This window comes from Panicum hallii, chromosome 5 (assembly GCF_002211085.1).
Source record: "Panicum hallii strain FIL2 chromosome 5, PHallii_v3.1, whole genome shotgun sequence".
Classification (NCBI taxonomy): Eukaryota; Viridiplantae; Streptophyta; class Magnoliopsida; order Poales; family Poaceae; genus Panicum; species Panicum hallii.
Window position 1 is genome coordinate 18080829 of NC_038046.1, and position 21446 is coordinate 18102274.

The 21446-nt window shown below is 47.5% G+C and overlaps 2 protein-coding genes and 1 long non-coding RNA gene across 4 annotated transcripts; 1 reads left to right on the plus strand and 2 right to left on the minus strand.

The window, feature by feature from the left end:
• Positions 1-314: 314 nt before the first annotated feature.
• LOC112895582 lies at positions 315-1304 on the minus strand. The gene is made up of 3 exons (XR_003229206.1): positions 901-1304; positions 665-820; positions 315-585 (listed from the first exon to the last, which is right to left on the minus strand). It is a non-coding gene; the product is annotated as an uncharacterized LOC112895582 (long non-coding RNA).
• Positions 1305-7161: 5857 nt separating this feature from the next.
• Positions 7162-10167, plus strand: LOC112893897 (IQ domain-containing protein IQM1-like). The gene is made up of 4 exons (XM_025961422.1): positions 7162-7447; positions 7827-8491; positions 8628-8804; positions 8930-10167. Exons 2-4 carry the CDS (start codon positions 7868-7870, stop codon positions 9821-9823), a joined length of 1695 nt encoding a protein of 564 aa, XP_025817207.1. The 5' UTR covers positions 7162-7447; positions 7827-7867; the 3' UTR covers positions 9824-10167.
• Positions 10168-14969: 4802 nt separating this feature from the next.
• On the minus strand, positions 14970-20722 carry LOC112892050 (carbamoyl-phosphate synthase large chain, chloroplastic). Of its 2 annotated transcripts, XM_025959112.1 has the most exons (4): positions 20531-20722; positions 19350-20488; positions 17781-18476; positions 14970-16857 (listed from the first exon to the last, which is right to left on the minus strand). In XM_025959112.1, the coding sequence occupies exons 1-4, from the start codon at positions 20634-20636 to the stop codon at positions 15316-15318; spliced, it is 3483 nt and encodes a 1160-aa protein (XP_025814897.1). In that variant the 5' UTR covers positions 20637-20722; the 3' UTR covers positions 14970-15315. The 2 variants fall into 2 exon arrangements, with proteins under 2 accessions (XP_025814897.1, XP_025814896.1); XM_025959111.1 differs by having other exon boundaries at positions 19350-20722.
• Between the last annotated feature and the right edge of the window lie 724 nt (positions 20723-21446).

The following is a 21446-nucleotide window of genomic DNA, read 5'->3' on the forward strand; positions in this document are numbered from 1 at the left end:
CGTGACGGAACAGGGCATATGACGGCCGATTTGCCGAGTGCCAGGATTTGGCACTCGGCAAAGACGGTTACTTTGCCGAGTGTCTGATGCTCGGCACTCGGCAAAGTAACCGCCTTTGCCGAGTGTCGCGAGCACGGCACTCGGCAAAGATTCTTCGGTCTTTGCCGAGTGTTTACACGCGGCAAAGATTCTTCACTCTTTGCCGAGTGTTTACAATCAGCAAAGATTCTTCAGATTTCCCATTTTAATCTGTTTTTTCAATTTCATCCACACATATACATATATATCAGAAAAATATTATATCATCACAAAGATCACCAATATCACATCTATATCACAAACATCACATCTATACTACAAACACAATTGATTCACATACATATCCCAAATCGGTTCACACACGTACTATTATTACAGATCATAAATATGCATGTCTCACAATATAGTCCACGGATGTCCAAAAACATGAAAAGTCTATAGAAACAGGATAAGTGGTAAGAATCATGATCAAGACCTCCAACCCGGCGACCTCCATACCGGCGTAGTTGGAGAAACATGAGGGTCATTTGAGGCCGCCGATTGATTCTGCAAAGAGGAGAAGCGATCCCATGTGTGAAACAAGATAAGTAAAGGTCAGACATGGCTAAAACTTATCCATACTCACAGGAGTAGAAAACTCCGCAGGAGGTCGAGGTGAAGCGAACAACGAAGGTGGTGGAGCTACACCCGTTGCGGCACCAAGAGTCTGCATGTAGGCAAACATATCCCTCATCCTGTGCTCGTTCTCCAGACATAGCCTCCTCTCTTCTTCTAATTCGGCCTACAAAATTTTCACTCCAATGTTATGATAATACAAAGAAATGGTATACAATAATCAATGAACGACGAATAAGAAATGACCTGGAGTGCCTGTATCCGGTACTGTGAAGTGTCTTGCCGAGGTCGTATGCCTGGGCTCGCACTCGTGCTCCTTGCTCTAATCTGAGATAGAGTAGGAGTAGAGGACGAGTCGATTGCGCTGTCGGCAATCTAATACCGCCCATGATTCTTACCTCCTCCAACCCTCATGACGACTTCTCCGTCAAGGTCCTCGGTGGCCGGATCAAACTCTGGACCATGGACCTCCCTTGCCATCATTGTGTACGCATTGAGGCGGGTATGGACCATGGGGTTGCTGTATGCCTCGGGCCCGTCCTCCGGATTGTAGTTGACGTCAGACGTCGCCTTGCCCTTATGGGACATAGCATATGCCTTCAAGAGGGAGCAAGGCTGGCCACCATGTGACGACGACTGCAAGAAAACAAGCAAGACGATTAAAAATCATGCATAATTGAGTGTTACATTAAATAAATTCATTCGCGTACCCATGCTTCTGCGTATCCGCTGAGGCTGCGACTACCTTGATGGTGTGTTGCACCTGGCATCAACAAACGTCGCTCCCGACAAGCGTTATGCGACTCCTCCCACTCGTCGGAGCACAACTTCTGCACCATCTGTCGCCAGCACTCTTGATGCCCGAGGCACCAATAAAGAGTCATCTACAAGGCATCAAGTATTTGAAATATTCGAAGATGAAATTAAGCCTGCTTAATGTAAACCAGAATGCATATTAATTTTCTTTATTTACCTGCAAATACTGCTCCTCAGTCAAAGACATGGTTCTTGCTTCCGTTTTGGTGACCCTCTCCCCAAGAACGTTGCCGTGAAAACTAATAATGGCCTGGATACGCGCCTCATAGTGCATATCCACGACTCATTTCTTACATACTTTGGTGGCCACCACATACTTTGAAAGCATACGCCTGGAGGGAGATTGAGGAGGATAACGAATACTGGCCAACATGTGTATGTTGCAGCCATCATTCCATAAGGATTGAACCCATCTGTTGCCAGCGCAACATGTACATTACGAGACTCTCTGGCTTTCTCATGATGAATGCTATCAAAGTGGGTCCATGCTTCACCATCGGACGCATGTACCATCTTATCACGATTGTATCGTTTTCCATTTTTGTGCCATGTCATTTGTTTTGCGTATTCCTCTGTCATGTATAACCGCTGGATCCTCGGTATGAACGGAAGATGACATAGGATTGTCACGGGGATGTCAAGCTGCCTCTTCTGCCCATCACCAGAGTCTACCTCCATGAACCTAGAGGATCCACACCTTGGACAATACTTTGATTCTGCGTATTCTTTCCTAAACAAGACACACCCCTTCGGACAAGCATGTATCTGGTCATACGGCATCTTGAGTGCACGAAGAAGTTTCTATGCCTCGTACATGCTCTTTGGAAGAATGTGACCCTCCGGAAGTAGGCTGCCAATAACTGTCAACATACCATCGAAGGCGTCTCGGCTGCGACTTTAACGCCATTATGCGTCCAATGGCATCCAATTGAGAAACCTTTGTCTGTCCATGAAGGTGTTTCTGTGCCGCGGCAAACATGTTGTAGAAGACCTTTGCAGTTGCCTCTGGCTCCTCCTTCGTATGTCCTTCAACAAATTGTGCCTCGTGGTAGTCATGTAACATTTCCGCTACCCCGGCATCGGCATCATAATCCTCGACACGTTGCCTCACCACCTCCTCTCTCATACGATCGGCTTCACCGTGGAAGACCCACTGGGTATAGCCTGCCGTAAATCCATTCAAACAAAGATGTTCCCCCATGACCTTCTTCGTTTGTCGTTTCCTGTTTGCACATTTGCTGCATGGACAGAACATTCTACTTGCTCCTTTAGCAGCTTCGCCAAACACCCGTTCCAAGAAGGACTCGGTCTTGTTGATCCACTCATCGGTGACTTGACCCCGACTTAAGTGGCCAGTGTACATCCAGTCACGGTCCTCCATCCTCTAACATATGCATTGGAAAGTAATATCAATTTCACATGACAATGCATTCACACTTTTTAGCCTAAAAGATGACTAAGGGACTAAAGTTACAAACATTGCGATCTCCTAGGCTTCTACGCTATGTTAATATATTTAATGGTCCAAAATGGTACCTGTCTCTACTTCAATACAAACAAACCATAGCAAACATATTTGCAAGTACACATGCATCATCTGGTGGAACATTAATGGATTAACGGATGCAGTACCTGCGGCGGCCGGGGGTGTGGCGGGGGCGCGGCTGGGGCCGCAGCCGGGGGCGCGGCAGGGGCGCTGCAGGGGGCGCGGCGGGGGCGCAGCGGGGGGGGGGGGTGCGGCGAGGGCGCGGCGGGGCCGGGGGCGCACGGGGGCACGGGGCGGGGCCGAGGGCGCGCGGGCCGATACACCTAAAAAGATCAATTTGTTAGAACAAAACAACTCACAATACTCTTAATGACACAACTATACAGATCAACTCACTCTACATCTAGGAACTCGCTTAGAAAACTGCACATAGCACAACCAAAATGCCAACAAAGGGCGGACCTGGACAGCGGACAAAGCCACAGAGGTCGATCAACTCTATTATTGCACATCGGTGTCAGCTCCACAGATGAACAATAAATAATAGCGATTCCTAATTATTTTGCACAAAGTCATCGATATCAGCTTGTATCGATGAACAGGCCTGGATTTGCCCAGCCGCAAAGGAAAAGCTAACATGCACAAAATTACTGGGTTTGAAGGTCTTGTAAGTGTTCAAAGATTTTTCTTGGTTCTCTTTCAAACCATCGATTTGACATCCATTACTAATCGTTACAATATGACATAGAGAGCAACGTTATTAATCCTGCAAGGGAACACGAGAGTATGATACATTCCCTATAGATTAGCACGGCTTGAAAGCTTACCAAGCAATTGAGTTGGCAGTCTCCCTAAGCTCTGTACTAATCCCGGGGACGGGGCGCGCGGGGCGGGGCCGGCGGCGGGGGCGCGGGGCGGGGCCGGGGACGGCGGCGGCGGGCCGGGGGCACGGCCGGCGGTGGGGTCGGCGGCGGGGGCGCGCGGGGGCGCGGGGCGGGGCCGGGGGCGGCGGCGGGGGCGCGGCCGGCGGCGGGGCGCGCGGGGCCGGGGGCGGGGGCGGCGGCGGGGGCGGCGGCGGCGGGGGCGGGGCCGGGGGCGGCGACGGGGGCGCGGCCGGCGGCGGGGCGCGCGGGGCCTTTGGCAAAATTTTCGTAAGTGCTATTAGGGTGGGAGCGAGCGAGGGAGCGGGCCGGGGCCGTATATTGAATAGCTTTGCCGAGTGCCAGATCGGCGGCACTCGGCAAAGTCACCTCTTTGCCGAGTGCCAGACGGCGACACTCGGCAAAGGATACTCTTTGCCGAGTGCCAGACGGGCGGCACTCGGCAAAGAGGTCACATTTTTCAGTCCCCTTTCCCAATTTATTTAATTTTTGTATTTATTGAAAATTGAGCTAGAAGTCACTCGAAAAAAGGAAAATAATGAATGAAAAAATTATATTCACGTTATTGAAGGATGCGTTGAGACCTTATCGAGAAAAAAATCAGAAATTTCAAACTTGTTGTCCACAAAACATGACGACGAACTTCATATCCAGTTATTTTTAAAATGTATAAAAAGCAAATATGGTCGGAAAATTATAAAATTTGTCGAGATGTAATGATATCATATGGGGAAGCTATGATAAAAATATGACGAGGTTTCGTGAAAGTTAAAACATACGATGCTTATAAATTGAAAGTTCTTCAAAGAGATATATGATTTCATGTGACATCCGATTAAGTGTTAAGCATCGTAGATGTCAAACTTTCACGAAATCTTATACAAATTTTATCACAATGTCCTCACATGATAACATGACATCTCGACAAGTTTCATAATTTTCCGACCAAATTTATCTTTTATACAATTTAAACACGACTTGAACATAATTTAGTCGCCATGTTTTGTGAATAGTAGGTTTGAAATTTGTGGTCCTTTCTTCGTTAAGGCATCAAAGCATGCTCATTAACATGAATAATAAATTTTCATACATTTTTTCCACTATTAAAATGACCACGTAGTTCAAATTTGAATTATTCAAGAAATTCACTACAATGAAATAAATTATCGAAATATAGCAAACACTTGGATAAAAGAACCTAAATAACATATCTTGTTCAGGAGACTGTAGGAAGACAATAGAAAAAAATTTAGAGAAATTAAAGAAAAAAAATTTGAATATTTTGCCGAGTGTCTGGCCGCGGCACTCGGCACAAGCTCTCTTTGCCGAGTGTCTTGGACCAAACACTCGGCAAACAATCACGGCGTGACCTACCGTTACTTCCTGGCGCCTGTTTGCCGAGTGTCATCCTTTGCCGAGTGCACGGCCCTCGGCAAAATGGTCTTTGCCGAGTGTTTTACTTTGCCGAGTGCCCGACACTCGGTAAAGGATGAATTCACCGTGTGTTTGTCTTTGCCGAGTGCGGCACTCGGCAAACAGTATCTTTGCCGAGTGCCCGATATTTTGCGCTCGGCAAAGCATTTGGCACTCGGCAAAGTGCTGGTTTCCGGTAGTGGTTGCAGGACTCGATTCATCACTTAGTGTCCTTGACATGCGTAGTGGATCATCAATGTGGTTACGCTTTCTTTTTTCACATAATATTCGTAAGGATTAAAATTAGTATCAATACTATTGACAAGTGATATCAAACACTCAACGGATTAACGGCGGGCCCAAAACCGTAATAAAGCTTTATGCAAATTTTGTTGAAATGTTCAAAAATAAATGGAAAAGAAAATGGACGTATGACATAAAAGGTACGCAGCTTGTGGATCAGCTTATCAATTCTATAAAATATATATCATCAATAACCTTAAAAACTGTAAAATGGCTCTAACCTTCTAGTGAGGATAATAATGTCGTATAATTAAATACAAAAGATTTGTAGAAGAGAACTGCACGGAGCCAGTGGTGAGGAGCCAGTGGTGAACTGGTGATGTTGTCACATACTATAGGTATTTATTACTGCCTGTGTTCTATTTTGTTTGATGTTTTGACTTTGATGGTCTCTACCGAAGAGGAATGTAAGCCTCACGCCTCTAGGAAATAATTTTTTGATGACTCAAAACGATGCATGTGCAAAAGGCCCACAGTATTGAGTTGAGAGTCAAAGCATCGCGGGATGAGATTGCAAAATTAACTAAATCAACGCCACATATCATAGGGGCCATCGTGATAGTGATAGTATCTAAGATAATAGCAACGCGGATAAGAATATCGTGTTGATCATGCTCATTAGGATGTGCATACATATATTTTGATAAATGTCATGGCGTGTCAACAATCCACGAAAGGAAAAATAGTTGTAAAAAGCAGATGATGCGGAATTTGACATGCAGCGAGAGAAACGATTAAAAGTCCAGCCTCTTTGTGTCAACTTTATCCTCCACAACACGACTATCTGTATATCAACATATAAATTACATAAACATATAAACATGTATGCACTCCCTCCGTTCCAAGTTGCAGGTCGTTTTAGCAAATCTAGATGCATAGATTTTACAGTGCATCTAAATATACATTATGTCCAGATCCATAGCAAAATTTATGCATCCAGATTTAAACGGACTACGATTTGGAACGGAGGGAGTATTTGTTTAAGGAGGAACCGGTGGAGCATATTTTTCTTTCTTTCGTAATACAACACCCGGTAAATCAGAAGGGTCCTTTTGCTAATAAAGAAGTAGCCCCACAGTTTTTGTCCTACCAATAATTTAAATGTTTTCATGACCGATATACATGGCACTGATATTAGCAAACCACATGTATTTTCAACGCTCTTGTGCATGGTCAAAACGACGCTTGTCCATGATCCAGAAGCGCTAAACCGTAGCTTGGACTACCGTAAATGATCAAGCTCAGTCCGAGACAACGCGGTAACTAGCTCTGGGAGTCTCCGGGTCCAAGCAAGAGCCCAGCGGAAGGAACAAAAATTGACCAGTACTGCATGTGTGCGCTTGTCCATCCGTCAAGAGTGCAGCCACTAGAACCGTGTGTTTGAGGTCGTTTCCGCCGCGGTTGATCGCTTCAACCGGCCAACCAACGCCGAGCATCCCTGTCGCGCGGTACGGATATTTGCTGCGCCCCGGGCGAGGCCGACTGAAACCAGGCTCGCAAGCCGCGGGCAGCTGACGTGCGAGTCCAGGCGGGCAGGGACGCGGAGGCTTCGTCGGCCCACCCCCTCCCCCGCTCGCGCGGCAACGACCGGCCCCGCGGTCCCGGTCGTCGTCGTCTCCCGCACGCGCGCCCCTTCCGTTCCTGCCCCCGCAACGCACAACTTGGACTCGTGTTCCTCCGCCTCCATGGCCTCCTTGCAGCACGCTCGCTCGCGTATATATAGGCGCCCCCCATCCCGCCCCGAGATCAGTACCATCACGGATCGGGCCAGCAACACCTGAACCCTCAAAGCAACACGGCGCCGAGCTCTCCATCTCCCTCCTCCTGATCGCTACGCTAGCTAGCTAGCCCAGCGTCGTCTCCGCATCCGCTTCAGCTCCCATCCGCTCTCTGGGTATGTACTGATGCGAGTTCATGCTAGTAATTTTTTCCCCTTCTTGTTTATGGTGTTTTGCTGGTGTACTCTACTCCCTGAGGATGCCTGCCATTTCCATGGATGCTCTTTAATCTCCTGCCGTAGTGCAGCGCTGGCAGTAAAGGCCAAGCTTCCGGTTTGGTCCCGTTCCTGCGACTTTTCCTCTCCACAGGATAAGCTGCTGCGTTTTTTTTTTAATAAGGCCAAGCATTTTCCAAGCCTAGCGTTTAGAGTAGCTTGTAAACAACTGCTACGAATAGATGCTAGGCCAGCAACCACCAGCCTGATTTTTCCGACGATCTAGTAGTACTAGCAGTTCCCCAAGCTGATCATCGCCATGCCCATGATTCGCCTGCAGGAACGACACCGTCTACTCTTGAGGGAGAAGCCAGCCGGGAGATGACTCTGAGGCTGCTCAACACAGAGCGCAACCACCTCCTCTCCCCGAAGCCGCACAGCCCCCGCCGGGATGGCTGCTCCTCGCCGCTGAGGCCGTCGCCCTCCCGCAAGACGATGGCGCGCGGCGGCCTCGAGCGCTCCCTCAGCTTCAAGAACTGGGAGGCGCAGGTAGCGCCTCAGGAGCCGGAGCCGGCGGGTGCAGCCACCGGCAAAAGCAGCGGCGGCGGCATCAACGGCGCGCGCCCGGGGACCCTGGCGCTGCAGCCGGAGCCGCAGTCGAGCCCCCGGCGGGCGTCCCCGGCGGCGCAGGCCATGATCGAGTTCATCTCCCCGCGGCCCCGCGTGGAGCTCGACCAGGCCGCCACCAGGCTGCAGAAGATCTACAAGGGCCACCGCACGCGCCGGAGCCTCGCCGACGGCGCCATCATCGCCGAGGAGCTCTGGTGGAAGACCTACGACTCGGTTTACCTCAACATCAAGTCCATCTCCTTCTTCGACGGGGAGAAGCAGGAGACCGCCGCGTCGCGCTGGTCCAGGGCCGGCAAGAGGATCGCCAAGGTCGGCAAGGGGCTCTCCAAGGACGACAAGGCGCAGAAGCTCGCGCTCCAGCACTGGCTCGAGGCGGTAAGTACATGGCCTCCAGTCCAGTCCTTTTGTGTTCATTTCTGTTCTTGTTTCTTACAGTAATTTTTTTTCTTGGATTGGAGGAAAAAAAATGTTTCTCATCTGTCTGTTTCTTCTTCTTCCTGAATTCAATTAGATTGACCCGCGCCACCGCTACGGCCACAACCTCCACCTCTACTACGACATCTGGTCCGCCAGCTCCAGCTGCGAGCCCTTCTTCTACTGGCTGGACATCGGCGCCGGGAGAGACATGCATCACCCGAAGTGCCCAAGAAGCAAGCTTTACTCGCAGCTTATCATGTACCTCGGGCCGGTAGGTGCTCCCTCACAACACATCCTTCCTTCCTTCTAAAGATCTTTAAAAAAAAATCTATCCCCAATTGTATTGCAATTGCAACAGAACAAGCTTACTGATCTGACGTTTCTCCGATCTCGCAGAACGAGAGGGCGGCGTACGAAGTCATCGTGGAGGAAGGGCGGCTGCTGTACAAGCAGAACGGAGAGTTGGTGAACACGAACGAGGAGTCCAAGTGGATCTTCGTGCTGAGCACGAGCAGGTCGCTCTACGTCGGGCAGAAGAGGAAGGGCAAGTTCCAGCACTCGAGCTTCCTGTCCGGGGCCGCCACCACGGCCGCCGGGAGGCTGGTCGCCAAGGAGGGCGTCCTCAAGGCGATCTGGCCCTACAGCGGTCACTACCTCCCGACGGAGGAGAACTTCAGGGAGTTCATCGGCTTCCTAGAGGAGAACAGCGTCGACCTCGCCAACGTCAAGCGGTGCTCGGTCGACGACGACGAGTTCCCGTCGTTCAAGAAGGCACCGGAGCAGCCGGCGGAGGAAGCCGAAGCGCCCACCGCTGAAGCCGCCGCGCACGATGATGAGGCCGTGGAGAGCCAACCGGTCGAGCTGCCCGAGGTGGACATCGTGAAGGAGGCGGTGGCCGAGACGGCCGCCGGCGACGAGGACGCCGCGGGGTCGAAGGTGATGGCAAGCCGGCCGTCGTTCAAGTGGTCGACACCCACGGGTGCGCGCATCGGCTGCCTCCGGGACTACCCGGCCGACGTCCAGAGCATGGCTCTGGAGCAGGTGAACCTGTCGCCGCGGGTGGCGCCGTCCCCGGGCGCGGCCTGCAGGCTGCCGGTGCCGATCCCGTCGCCACGCCCCAGCCCGCGGATCAGGCTGTCGCCGCGGCTGCACTACATGGGGCTCCCGACCCCGACCGGCGCCAGGCTCCCGGTGCCGAGCCCGGCCAGCAGGCGGTCGCCCAAGCAGGAGTTCACGGGGTTCCAGACGCCGGCCGTGGCGCTCACGCTGCCCAAGCACAAGGCCAAGTGAGGCATGCATACATGCCTGACCTCGGATCGCAGCCGCAGCGCCGGCCGTTTTCGAAGGCGTTGCGCGTTTGTTCGTCCAGCTGATTAGATGACGACGAGGGTTAACAATTTTGTTGGTTGTTTGTTGTAAGATGTTTTTTGATCTTGTACAATTCATTCTTTCGTATGTTTGTTCATCTTTTTTCTTCTTCTTTGACCTGAGGTGCAGCACAAGCTGCACGCTGTACAAGTGTAATCCACACGCTGCAAGGCCTGTATAACCTGAACCTGCAGTTCTCAGAGGAGTGTAAACACTGCAGGCTCTTTTCTGAATAAGAGCATGTCTTAAGGTTTCTTTTAAAATTCTGAGTGGATTCTTACATTACACCTGAGCTTTTGTCCATCTTGATGAGATGAAAACAGCGGCACTCCTGAATGAAAGGCAAAAGTGAATCAAATCTCGGGAGAAGGTCAGTTCACGGCGTCACAATCCTGGTAGTAATATAATGGAACTGGAAATCCACAGCAAAAGGGTCATGCGACGAAACAGGCACCCGGGAGCGTGTTTTCTGACTTCTAAATCCCCCATCCCACCCCCCCCCCCCCCCGCCCTCCTCGACTGACGCGCTTCGCGTCTTGAAGCTGGAACTCTGCGTTGTTTTCGAGCGCAACTTGAGTTCTGACGTGCAGAGGCCGCAAGTCCATGTCCTGAAGCAGAGCTCAAGTGGCTAGCCTGAATGTTAGTGCTGTATATTTCGAGTCTGCAGGTCTGCTGTCAACTTGTTCCACTTGCATTTCATCTTCCCAGTTCCAGTGTCTCCTTGTGTGATGCCACTTGAGCTCTGCTTGAATGTGGTGCCACAAGTCTTCAAGTCTGGTGAGAACTTGCTCTACTTGCATTTGCTCTCTGGAGCATGACATTTCTGAAAATCTGGGGCCCTTCTGAGGTCCCAGTTCCAGTGTCTTCTCGTGTGATGTCGTCTTGGACTTGTTTTTTAGACAATGCCGTGTTGGACTTGTGAATTTTGACTCTCTCTGATTACAGTGACAGGGACCTTAATGAGTTCTTAGAAGTACACGATTAAAACCTTGGGTTCTGCTGCCTCCTAACAGGCTAAGAATAATACTGCAAAGCGTTGCTGGTCGTTTCCCAGCTACTCCCAGAATTGTGACGGTAATCAGATCACGATGGCTCCATATTCTCAAGTCTCGCTGCATTTTCTTTTCTTTTCTGAAGGTTTCAGAAATCGCGTTTGACCACAGGGTGGGTCAGTGTGGATGCGCGTCTGATCCGATCGATCGGCACGAGCGCCTCCCGTCGCTGAGAAGAGCAAGGCTCCGAGAAAAGGTCCAAGTCTTTGCTGCTGCGCAAGTTTTCAGGGATCACCTGTCCACGTCACGTCATCCGGTCTCAACGTGTCCGCGGCAGCGGGAGTGCCTGAACACGCGGCTCCGTGCAGATCATTGAGGAACACGTGCCCAGGACTTGGGCGTCATTTGTATTGGCAAAAATAGCCAATTTGATTCTTCAACGTTTCATCAAAATCATCCTTCAACTATAAAATTGATCAATTTCATCCTTAAACTTTTTATTTGAGCTCAATTTCATCACTGGTCCTATATGGCATGATATGTTAGCATGCTTATTCAATAATGGGTGATGTAAAAGTGAGACAATAGATATAAACACACTCTTTTACCTCTAACTTTTTCTCACATTCAATGTCTCGCGAAAAATATGGTTCAACATACAATAAGAATGTATGAATAAATAAAATTTAAAACTTTTATTTATAGACAAAAGGTCATCAATAGTTTATTTTAGCTATGTTAGTGAATTATGAGTTAGTATACCACTTGAGTTGATATCGCTGTTGGACTTGATAACACGTCCAGAACCTTACATACACTCTGATATGACTCGGCATGTAGGCATACCACACCACTCTATAGATTAAATTGAGTCTAAATAGAAGTTTGAGGATTAAATTCAAGGACGAATTTGAGCCTTGAAGGAAAGTTGAGAGATGAAATTGGTTATTTTGCCATTCGTATTTTGGGGCTAGCAAAAGGAACTGTATCCATGCGATCCCCTCGTGTCGATCTATTTCGTGAAACAGGCCGAGTCCCAAACATGCTAAGCGTGTTTGCTTGGCGGATGGACGCGCAGTACTCTGTTCATCTCTCTGCTCTGTCTGGGTGCTCTGGACTGAAAGAAAGAGATGGTGCTATTGCAGGCCGTCGAACCCTGCTAGGCCTAGGCGGGTGTGTGTGTGTGCAGACGCGGAGATGTGCAGCCAGGCCGAGTTATTAGTTCTTTGAAGCTTCTGCTACGGCTAGGACCGAGCACCGGAACCTCAGGACCGGCTTAAAAATGGAAGCGTCCTGCTCATGGCTATCTCAAGGTTAGTTAATGACGGTGTGGGATTAGAGACTGGTGCTCAAGTGATGAAGACGGTCCTTGGACACTAGATTATATATGCCCGTGTGGTGCTTTGCTTAGAGAGATCGATTGAGGGTCTGTTTGGAGACTTAGTGCTAATGCATAAAATTGCTAAACTTTAGTAGTAGCATCTCCAAACAGAAGTGCTAATAAGAGTGCTAAAGTTTAGCAAACTTCAAAAATATAGGCAAACCATTAGACGGGGAGAAGGAGCTAATAGGCGCTAATTCCCACCATTTAGCAATAAAGTGTGGAGAAGGAGGTTCCATTGGCATGTGATTAGCACATGGCTCCAAACAGAATTTGGCTAAAGTTTAGCTATCTAAATTTTAGCTAGCTAAACTTTAGCACTTGAAATTAGCTCCTCCAAACAGGGTCTAAATCTTTTTTCGGATGTTAAGAGTTCGGCATGTCGTTTCTTTTCGGATGTAGCCCGGCCCATCTTACACGCTGAAGGTCTCTAGTTCAATCCTGGTCTCCTGGGCAGCAGCACAAGCTTGTACACCGCATATCCAATAGAATGGAGATCTATCATGAACAAATAATCGCTCAGCTATGCCTTGCCAATAGACAAGCAAATAGCTAACTATTCATGTTTGTAGTAGGACAGACAATAGACTGAGGCAACTGGACTCAGGGTTTCACACACACAAGCATGGACAGTAATCATTGTAAACTTAAGACATTTGGACTCAGGACAGTAGCAAAGATCTAAATAAATAAACAGCAGATCCAAATACTCCTTCCATCCTAAAATAAATATTATTTTAGCATTCAAATTTTATCCTGCAAATAATCTTTTAGTGAGGCTCATCTAACAAAAACAACACTCACACCAATAAAAGAATGCGTAGTATAGAGAAGCGATTAGATCTAACTAATTTGATGCTATTTTCTAATTCCAATGCATGCACATTAACAAACGGACGGATAGCGTGGCTTTCAATCATAACTACTATGTATAATTACGAGATGCCCCTTATGCTCGAAATATTTCTTGCGTATAAAGATCAAAGCTTTCATGTGGTGCAGATGTACGGGGCATTGGTTCTCGCTCATGGCAATTCTGCGCCTGGAGTTAGTTCCTGCTGGCTCCACATGGTTGATTAATTCTGTTGTTTTGAAACGGTGGTGATTTGATTACTTCACTCAAAAACACTGTTCATTCGACCTCTATTTTGCTTTAGAGCAACATAAATTCAGTTATGAACTCATAGTGCCTGTAAGCGTACTGCTATTTTTCATATTTAAAATTTTATTGATTGTTCTAAAGCTTTTATTTTTTGGAAGGAAAATATAATAAGCTACCAGTGTGCAATTCGTTTATCTGTTGGTGTTCCGTCTCAACTTCCTTAGCTCCGGTCTTGTCACATCTAGCACTGTTTTAATTTCGTCATAGAAAACTAGCAGTTTCTTCTGCCTGTCGCTTATTCAAAATTTATTGATTATTCTAAAGCTTTTCCTAGCTTTTTAAAAATATAACAAGTAACCAGCGTGCAGGTCCTTTTTGCATAGTTCATGACTTGCTTACTTCTGGTATTCACCAGTTAGGACTGACCGTTATCTTAGTTTCATCAAAGCAGCAGTATCTCCGGTCTTTTCTTTACCTTGCCAATTCATCTTTTGATAATATTGAATCTGGAAGTAAACGATTTCATTAACTTACACGGAACTCTTTCATTATCCTTTTGCTTTTCCAGATGAAGTTGTTCTTCATGATGCAGAGAATTTGAACATTCACTGACACTGATTTTTATTCGCAGTTTTCCCAAGAAAGAACAATGCAACTAATTGGGAAATCTGTGGAGAAGCTGCTGAAACAATATGATTAGCTTGGTGCAATGGCGAGGCACTTGCATGAGCTAGCAATTATGCAGAGATAGAACAGTCTGAAAACAGAAGTGTACTAAACATGCTTTAGGCTATGATCTTCAGCATTGATGAAACGCCACTGTTCACATATGCACATGATCGATGTTGGACATGTAAATCACACGATTTGTATAGATGGGCTGGCCCACTTCACGGAGGCGGTGGCGAAGCCACGCATGGTTTTCCAGTCAACAGATGAAAACAAGCTTGGGCTCAAGACCGCAAGATGCTTCCCACCCGAATCCATCAAGTTTTGCAATTCTTTTTCTAGATATTAACATTAATATAAAACACAAAAGAGTTACTATAGAAACATTTTAACTGCACTAAGTTGTTCATGCATCACTATCTGTGAATCAAACAATGGTAGACTGCTAGGGTAGATTTGGCAGAGCTCCCAGAGCTCATTCCAGGAGCTCTGCCAAATAGTTTTTCAGAGAAAAGTGATTTCTGCTGATTTTGTGGCTAGAGGTTAAAAAAAGTAGTTACTCCTAATTCTGTAAAGTGATTCTCCATCGTAATTTTAAAAGTTTATGCTAGAGAATCAAATAGAATCACTTTCAGCCACATAATTACTTCTCTCAGAAAATCGCGCTCATAGAAAATCAGAATTAGATAGAGCTCTACCAAACAGGCCGTAAAATCGCGCTCATAGAAAATCAGAATTAGATGGAGCTCTACCAAACATGCCGTAGTAGTGTGAGAAATCCGGATCAGATGCACTGACTGCAAGGGTTGACATAATTATATGACTTATGGTCAAAACTACTTTTTGACTAAACACTAAACAGAGGATAAAAGTTTTAGTTGTGGTACAGACAAGGTGAATTTGTAATTTATCATAGATAACAAGTACTAAACAATATTCCGGGATTCCACTTCCATGAAAATAACAGTACAACACTTAGAAGTTACAGTGCCATATATGATGTGCACACCAAGAATGTCCAAGTTTCATTAAACAGAAACTGTGCACCTTATAGCAACCAACATCCTGCTTCCCTATTAATCCATATGTTGCAGTTCATGCTAAATTCAAGTGTTCTCAAAAAATTGTAATTGGTACTCAGCTAGTCATCCCCACCTTTTAGCAATTATGCATGCAGCAGGTGCACTTATGCTAACAAGTAAACATAATACCACATGGGATGTGTTTTGGTTCGCGCTAGGCTCACATTACATGAATTAGAGACACGGCTCTAAGGGGTGGTTTGTGCCGCTGCTTGCAAGTCAGGCGACGCATCTGCAGTTTGAAAGTAATCTTGCAAGGCGAGGGTCTCGATCGACTTGTTCTTCAGGCTCTTGATAGCATCCATGGTTGCTCGTGCCCCATCCACAGTTGTGATTATTGGGACCTTGTAGGCGAGGGCCAGCCTGCGGAGTTGGAGGCCATCTTTTGAGTCTAGTGCGTCACCAGAACTTGTTATCACCATCACCTGAATCTGACCATTCTTCAGCATATCTCTGGCATTCGGTCGCCCCTCATGTATTTTCAGAACTGGCTCCACAGGGATGCCCTCGAGCTGGAGCACTTTGGCTGTTCCAGATGTGGCGATGATGTTGAAGCCAAGGTCCCGGAATCCACGCCCAATCTCAGCAAGGTGCCGTTTTGTCAGGTCGTTCAAGCTAAGGAACACAGTGCCACTTAAGGTGAGCTTCTGTCCAGCAGCAATCTGTGCCTTGGCAAAGGCACCAGAGAACTCGTAGTCAATGCCCATCACCTCTCCAGTGCTGCGCATCTCTGGTCCGAGAAGAATGTCACAACCTTGGAATTTCTCAAATGGAAGAACAGCTTCCTTAACAGATATATGCTTAGGAACCACTTCTTGAGTGAAGCCAAGTTCAGGCAAAGTCACACCAGACATGACCAATGATGCATACTTAGCCAACGGATGACCAATTGCCTTTGACACAAAAGGGACAGTACGAGAAGCCCTTGGGTTTGCCTCAAGCAGGAACACCTCGCCAGAAGTAGAGATAGCATACTGGCAGTTCATCAGTCCACAGACATTCAGACGCTTTGCTAGTTTTGTGGTCCATGAACGGATAACTTCTAGGCACTGGGCTGAGACTGTTCTAGTGGGCAGGGAACATGCTGAGTCACCAGAATGAATACCAGCCTGCTCAATGTGCTCCATAATTCCACCAATCACAACATTCCCAGCTGAGTCAGCCAATGCATCAACATCAATTTCAACTGCATCAATTAGATACTTGTCCACCAAAACAGGCCGTTCTGGATCTACTTGCACTGCAGTTGCAAGGTACTTAATCAGTTTTTCATCGTTGTACACAATCTCCATTGCCCGTCCACCTAGAACATATGACGGACGGACCACAACAGGGTAGCCTATTTCTGAGGCAATTGCCAAGGCATCAGACTCACTTCTTGCAATCCCTCCCTTCGGCTGTTCAATCCCAAGCTCTTCAAGAATTGCATTAAATCTTTTTCTGTCCTCAGCAGCATCAATTGAATCTGGTGATGTTCCCCATATCTTAACATTCCCGTTGCCTGAAGCAGAAACCATTTTGTTCTCCTCTATATACCGTTGTATAGGTAGCGCAAGCTTTAGAGGAGTTTGTCCTCCAAATTGCACAATTATACCATCTGGGTGCTCCAAATCAAGGACATTTGATACATCCTCAACTGTCAATGGCTCAAAGTACAAACGGTCACTCGTATCATAGTCGGTTGAGACTGTCTCAGGATTGGAGTTCATCATAATAGTCTCGAATCCAGCCTGTAAATAGATGAAAAAGGAACAAAACATTAGTTTCATCAACAGTGATAAAGAAAAACAGAGGGTCATATAATCAGTGGCGGAGCGTGGTGAAAACTCAAACTAATGTAGTGATGTATAAACTGACATACAATTCAAAGTGCCATTTTGCAAAGGTGAACTAATTTATTGAACTAATTACACACATATAAGAAAGAAGTAAAATGAATAGCCTGTAGGAGAGTTAGCAGTTTTGCACTTGGCTTCGCAACAGGTATTGGAACATGGGTTTGAAAATTGGTTAACCAACTGGCACTGATGGAATTAGCACTATCGATGAAAGGCACCAACAAGGAGATACAAATTTCAGCAATAGAAAAACAACAGACACTAATGGGGAAAATCGGTCACAAAATCAACAACGATATTCTTCTAATCACACACCCACAGATCATTAAATCAGGTCAAAAAAAATGACACAACTCGATGAATTATTAAACATGTATGCATACAAAATCTACATGAATCAGAATACCCATCACATCAGCTAAACTAGCAAACCAAGTCAAAAAAAAATCAGATCCAGCAGCAAGCTAAGTTGATAAAAACAGAATAGATTGATGAGTGTTCCCTGACACCACTAAGAGTATATATGCATGCAGCCATGCAGATGTGCAGCAGTGTACATGCCTTACACATAGGGTCATTTGAAAATGCTATGCATGCAGCCATGCCAATGCACATGCAGTGAACAAGTTCTTTGAAAATTCATCCCAGTATCGACAGAATGTGGCTCTGCCAGTGAATATGATAGAATGTAGTTGACTAAGAAACATGCAATATGGTTTTGCTCACAATAAGAATCTATTTATACAGATATAGACAACACAACTGATGAAAACAATTAGTGAAAGAAGATGGATATAAATTATGAAGAAACAAACCTCTCGGAGTGCAAATGAAGCATGACAGCAGCAGTAATCAAACTCGATGCCCTGGCCTATGCGATTAGGCCCACCACCCAATATCAGCACCTTCTTTCTATTGGTTGGAGCTGACTCGCATTCATATTCATAGGTAGAGTACATGTAAGGGGTGTTTGCTTCAAACTCAGCAGCACAAGTGTCAACACGCTTATATGTTGGAGTGACACCTAATGCCAAACGCCTTGATCTCACATCACTTTCTGCTGAAGAAGTAGCAAATGCAATTTGCTTGTCACTAAAACCCCTCCTCTTCACCTGATATAAGTCATCCTTTGACAACTGATCTAGGTTCCTTGATATAAGGAACTGCTCAACATCCACTAGCTCCTTGAGCTCTGTAAGGAACCATTTGTCAATAAAGCTAATTTCGTGGATATCATCAACCCTCATTCCTTTCTTGAAAGCTGCATAAATAGCATGGATACGATCTGGGTTAGGTACCCGCAAGCTATATTTTATCTTCTCCCAATCCCAGTCAAGTTCTTTGATAGGTCCACAACCCCATCCTGCAAAGCCAGTCTCTAGTGAACGTACAGCTTTCTGGAAAGACTCTTGGAAGGTACGCCCCAGTGCCATTGCCTCACCAACAGACTTCATCTGTGTGGTTAATATTGGCTCAGAGCCAGGGAATTTCTCAAATGCAAAGCGTGGTATCTGCATAGTAAATGCAAGGTGGATCAGAAAAGTAGAACATGAAAGTTGAATTAGAACAACAAGTAAACATCCTGTATGATGAACATATCAGGTATAAATATGGGCTTGTAACAAAACCATAAATAAGTTTATTAAGTGATCAGAATATCATTTGATTATCCTAGAGCATATTCTGAAACTGTAAATACTTATATGCATCTCAAATAGCAGCGTAATATGCTTTGGATAATACAAAATAATATCAGAGAATATAGCCATGAGACAGAAATTCACAGGTAAAGACAATGTAACTGATATCAGGTTATACTGTAAAGATTTATTATCAGGGAAAGGTTCAGTCAAAATACAATCTCCAAGATACGGCCATATCATAAAAAAACTATTGATTGTGATGTTTTCATCCTTATTTGACAAACATGTGAACAAGAAAATAGTACTGTTGCCAGACTAAGATGGCAATGAAGCAACACTGAGCAAGCATGCAAAAAAAAATAAAATGATAACTGAACAAGTATATGCCTGCCAAAAGCTACTGCCCAGCCTTTTAAATGGTATAAACAAATACTTTTGTACTATTAAGTAGTAGGTAGATGCAAAAGCATATGCCACAATTCATCAAGTCTGCCAACATATTCAACGGTCAAATAGTCCATGACGAACAGGATAAGCAACTGGACGGACTTATCTGGTTCAATTAGTTTGTTATTTTATACTTGGAATATCAATCATTACAAGTTGATAGGAGACAACTGACAAGGACGAGTGAGCAAAGAGGATACAGAAAAGTCAAATTTGTACTGCAGATGCATATTTGCGGCGAAACTTCATTTGCACAACTCTAAAAAAGCTGAGAAATGGAGACAGAAACCATACCTTCGTGACCACATAATCAATGGAAGGCTCGAAGCTGGCAGGAGTCTTCTTGGTAATGTCATTGGGAATCTGGTCCAGAGTGTAACCTACTGAGAGCTTAGCAGCCATCTTGGCTATGGGAAACCCTGTGGCCTTTGAGGCAAGCGCCGACGACCTCGACACCCTTGGATTCATCTCGATGACCATCACCTCCCCGTCCGCAGGATTCACAGCAAATTGCACATTGGAGCCACCACACTCCACACCAATCTCCCTGATGATGGCCACAGAGTAGTCCCTGAGCCTCTGGTACTCCTTGTCAGTGAGCGTCTGCGCGGGTGCCACGGTGATGGAGTCTCCCGTGTGCACACCCATGGGGTCGATGTTCTCGATGGAGCAGATGATGACGACATTGTCTGCCATGTCGCGCATGACCTCCAGCTCGTACTCCTTCCACCCGAGGAGGGACTTCTCGATGAGCACCTGCTGCGTGTGCGAGGCGGCCAGCCCCGCCCTGCAGATGTCCTCGAACTCGGCCCTATTGTAGGCGATGCCCCCGCCCGTGCCGCCGAGCGTGAAGGCCGGGCGCACGATGAGCGGGAACTCCCCGATATCCTCAGCGATGGCGAGGCACTCCTCGAGCGTGGTGCCGATGCCGGAGGGCGGCGTCTTGAGGCCGATGCGGTTCATGGCCTGCTTGAAGAGCTGTCGGTCCTCGGCGGCGCGGATGGCTGGGAGGGAGGCGCCGATGAGGCGCACGCCGAGGCGGTCGAGCGCGCCCGACTCGGCGAGCGAGACGGCGAGGTTGAGCGCGGTCTGGCCTCCCATGGTGGGGAGCAGCGCGTCGGGGCGCTCGGCGGCGATGATGCGCTCGACGAGCGGCGGCGTCATGGGCCCGATGTAGGTGCGGTGCGCGAGGTCCGGGTCGGTCATGATGGTGGCCGGGTTGGAGTTGATGAGCACGACCTCGTAGCCTTCCTCGGCGAGCGCCTTGCACGCCTGCGTGCCCGAGTAGTCGAACTCGCACGCCTGGCCGATCACGATGGGCCCCGCGCCGAGGATCATGATCTTCTTGACGCCCTCCAGGCGGCCGGCCTTGGTCGGCGCGGCCGGGAAGCGGCGCACGTTGACGGCGTCGGCGCCGTCGGCGGGCGCGGCGCCGGCGCGCACGGAGAGGGCGCCGGCGCGGCGCGGGGCGGCGCGGCGCGCGACGGAGACGCGCGGGTGGGGGGCGAGGAGGTGGCCGCGGCGGCCGGCCTGGGAGGGGGAGGGCCGGAGCTGGGACGGGGTGGAGAGCGAGGTGGCCATGGCGGCGCTGAGGGAGAGGAGGGGGAGGCGGCGGCGGGGCCGGGAGTGTCTGGATGGGATGGAGAGGGTGGAAAGGTAGGGTTTTTTGTAGCGCGGCGGATTAGGTGGTAACCCCAGGGTTTAGCCCCCGCCAAAGACGAATTTTTCTATTGCCGCACGGAAGTCAAGGCCCGGTCAGCATGCTACTCTGCTACCAGCCTAGCACCCCTACTTGGTGTTCGCGTCGAGGCGAATCTCAACTCGGGTTCTGTTCGAGCTAGGCCATTTCTGGGCAAATTCTGATCGAACGTTTGAACTGATTGTCTGGTAGTTTTGCAAAGTTTGCTCGGTCGGATCAGGAAACGTTGTCAGATTCAGAACAATGTAATGGCAAGATGTAGCTAAAAAGTTGGAAGAAAAATGAACTGCAAAAGGCCTTTGCCCTCTTTTTGGTTTTGGTGATGCCAGCAACAAGATTCAGAATATTTTGTAGCTAGTTTAATACACACACATCTCCTTGATCATGGGCCAAAACGACATGCGGAAGGGTGTAATCTCTCGCTAATTGCTCCACTCGTGTCTCTGTAAACCATTTGTTTGCTGCGCTTCAAGAAGAAAGAGATCCGAATAACAAAGCTTACGCCCTTCTGAGACAAGGAACTCTCGAAGGAACATTCAGCTCGCAAAAACAAAAGTTGACAAATTTCATGAAATGGGAATCAAATTACAACCTCTCAACAAAAGATCAAATTACATTACAATTGAACAAACTGTGGGCGGTTTTGCTTAGCATGGAGACCAATTGTAAATGGTTCCATTATGAATATACTA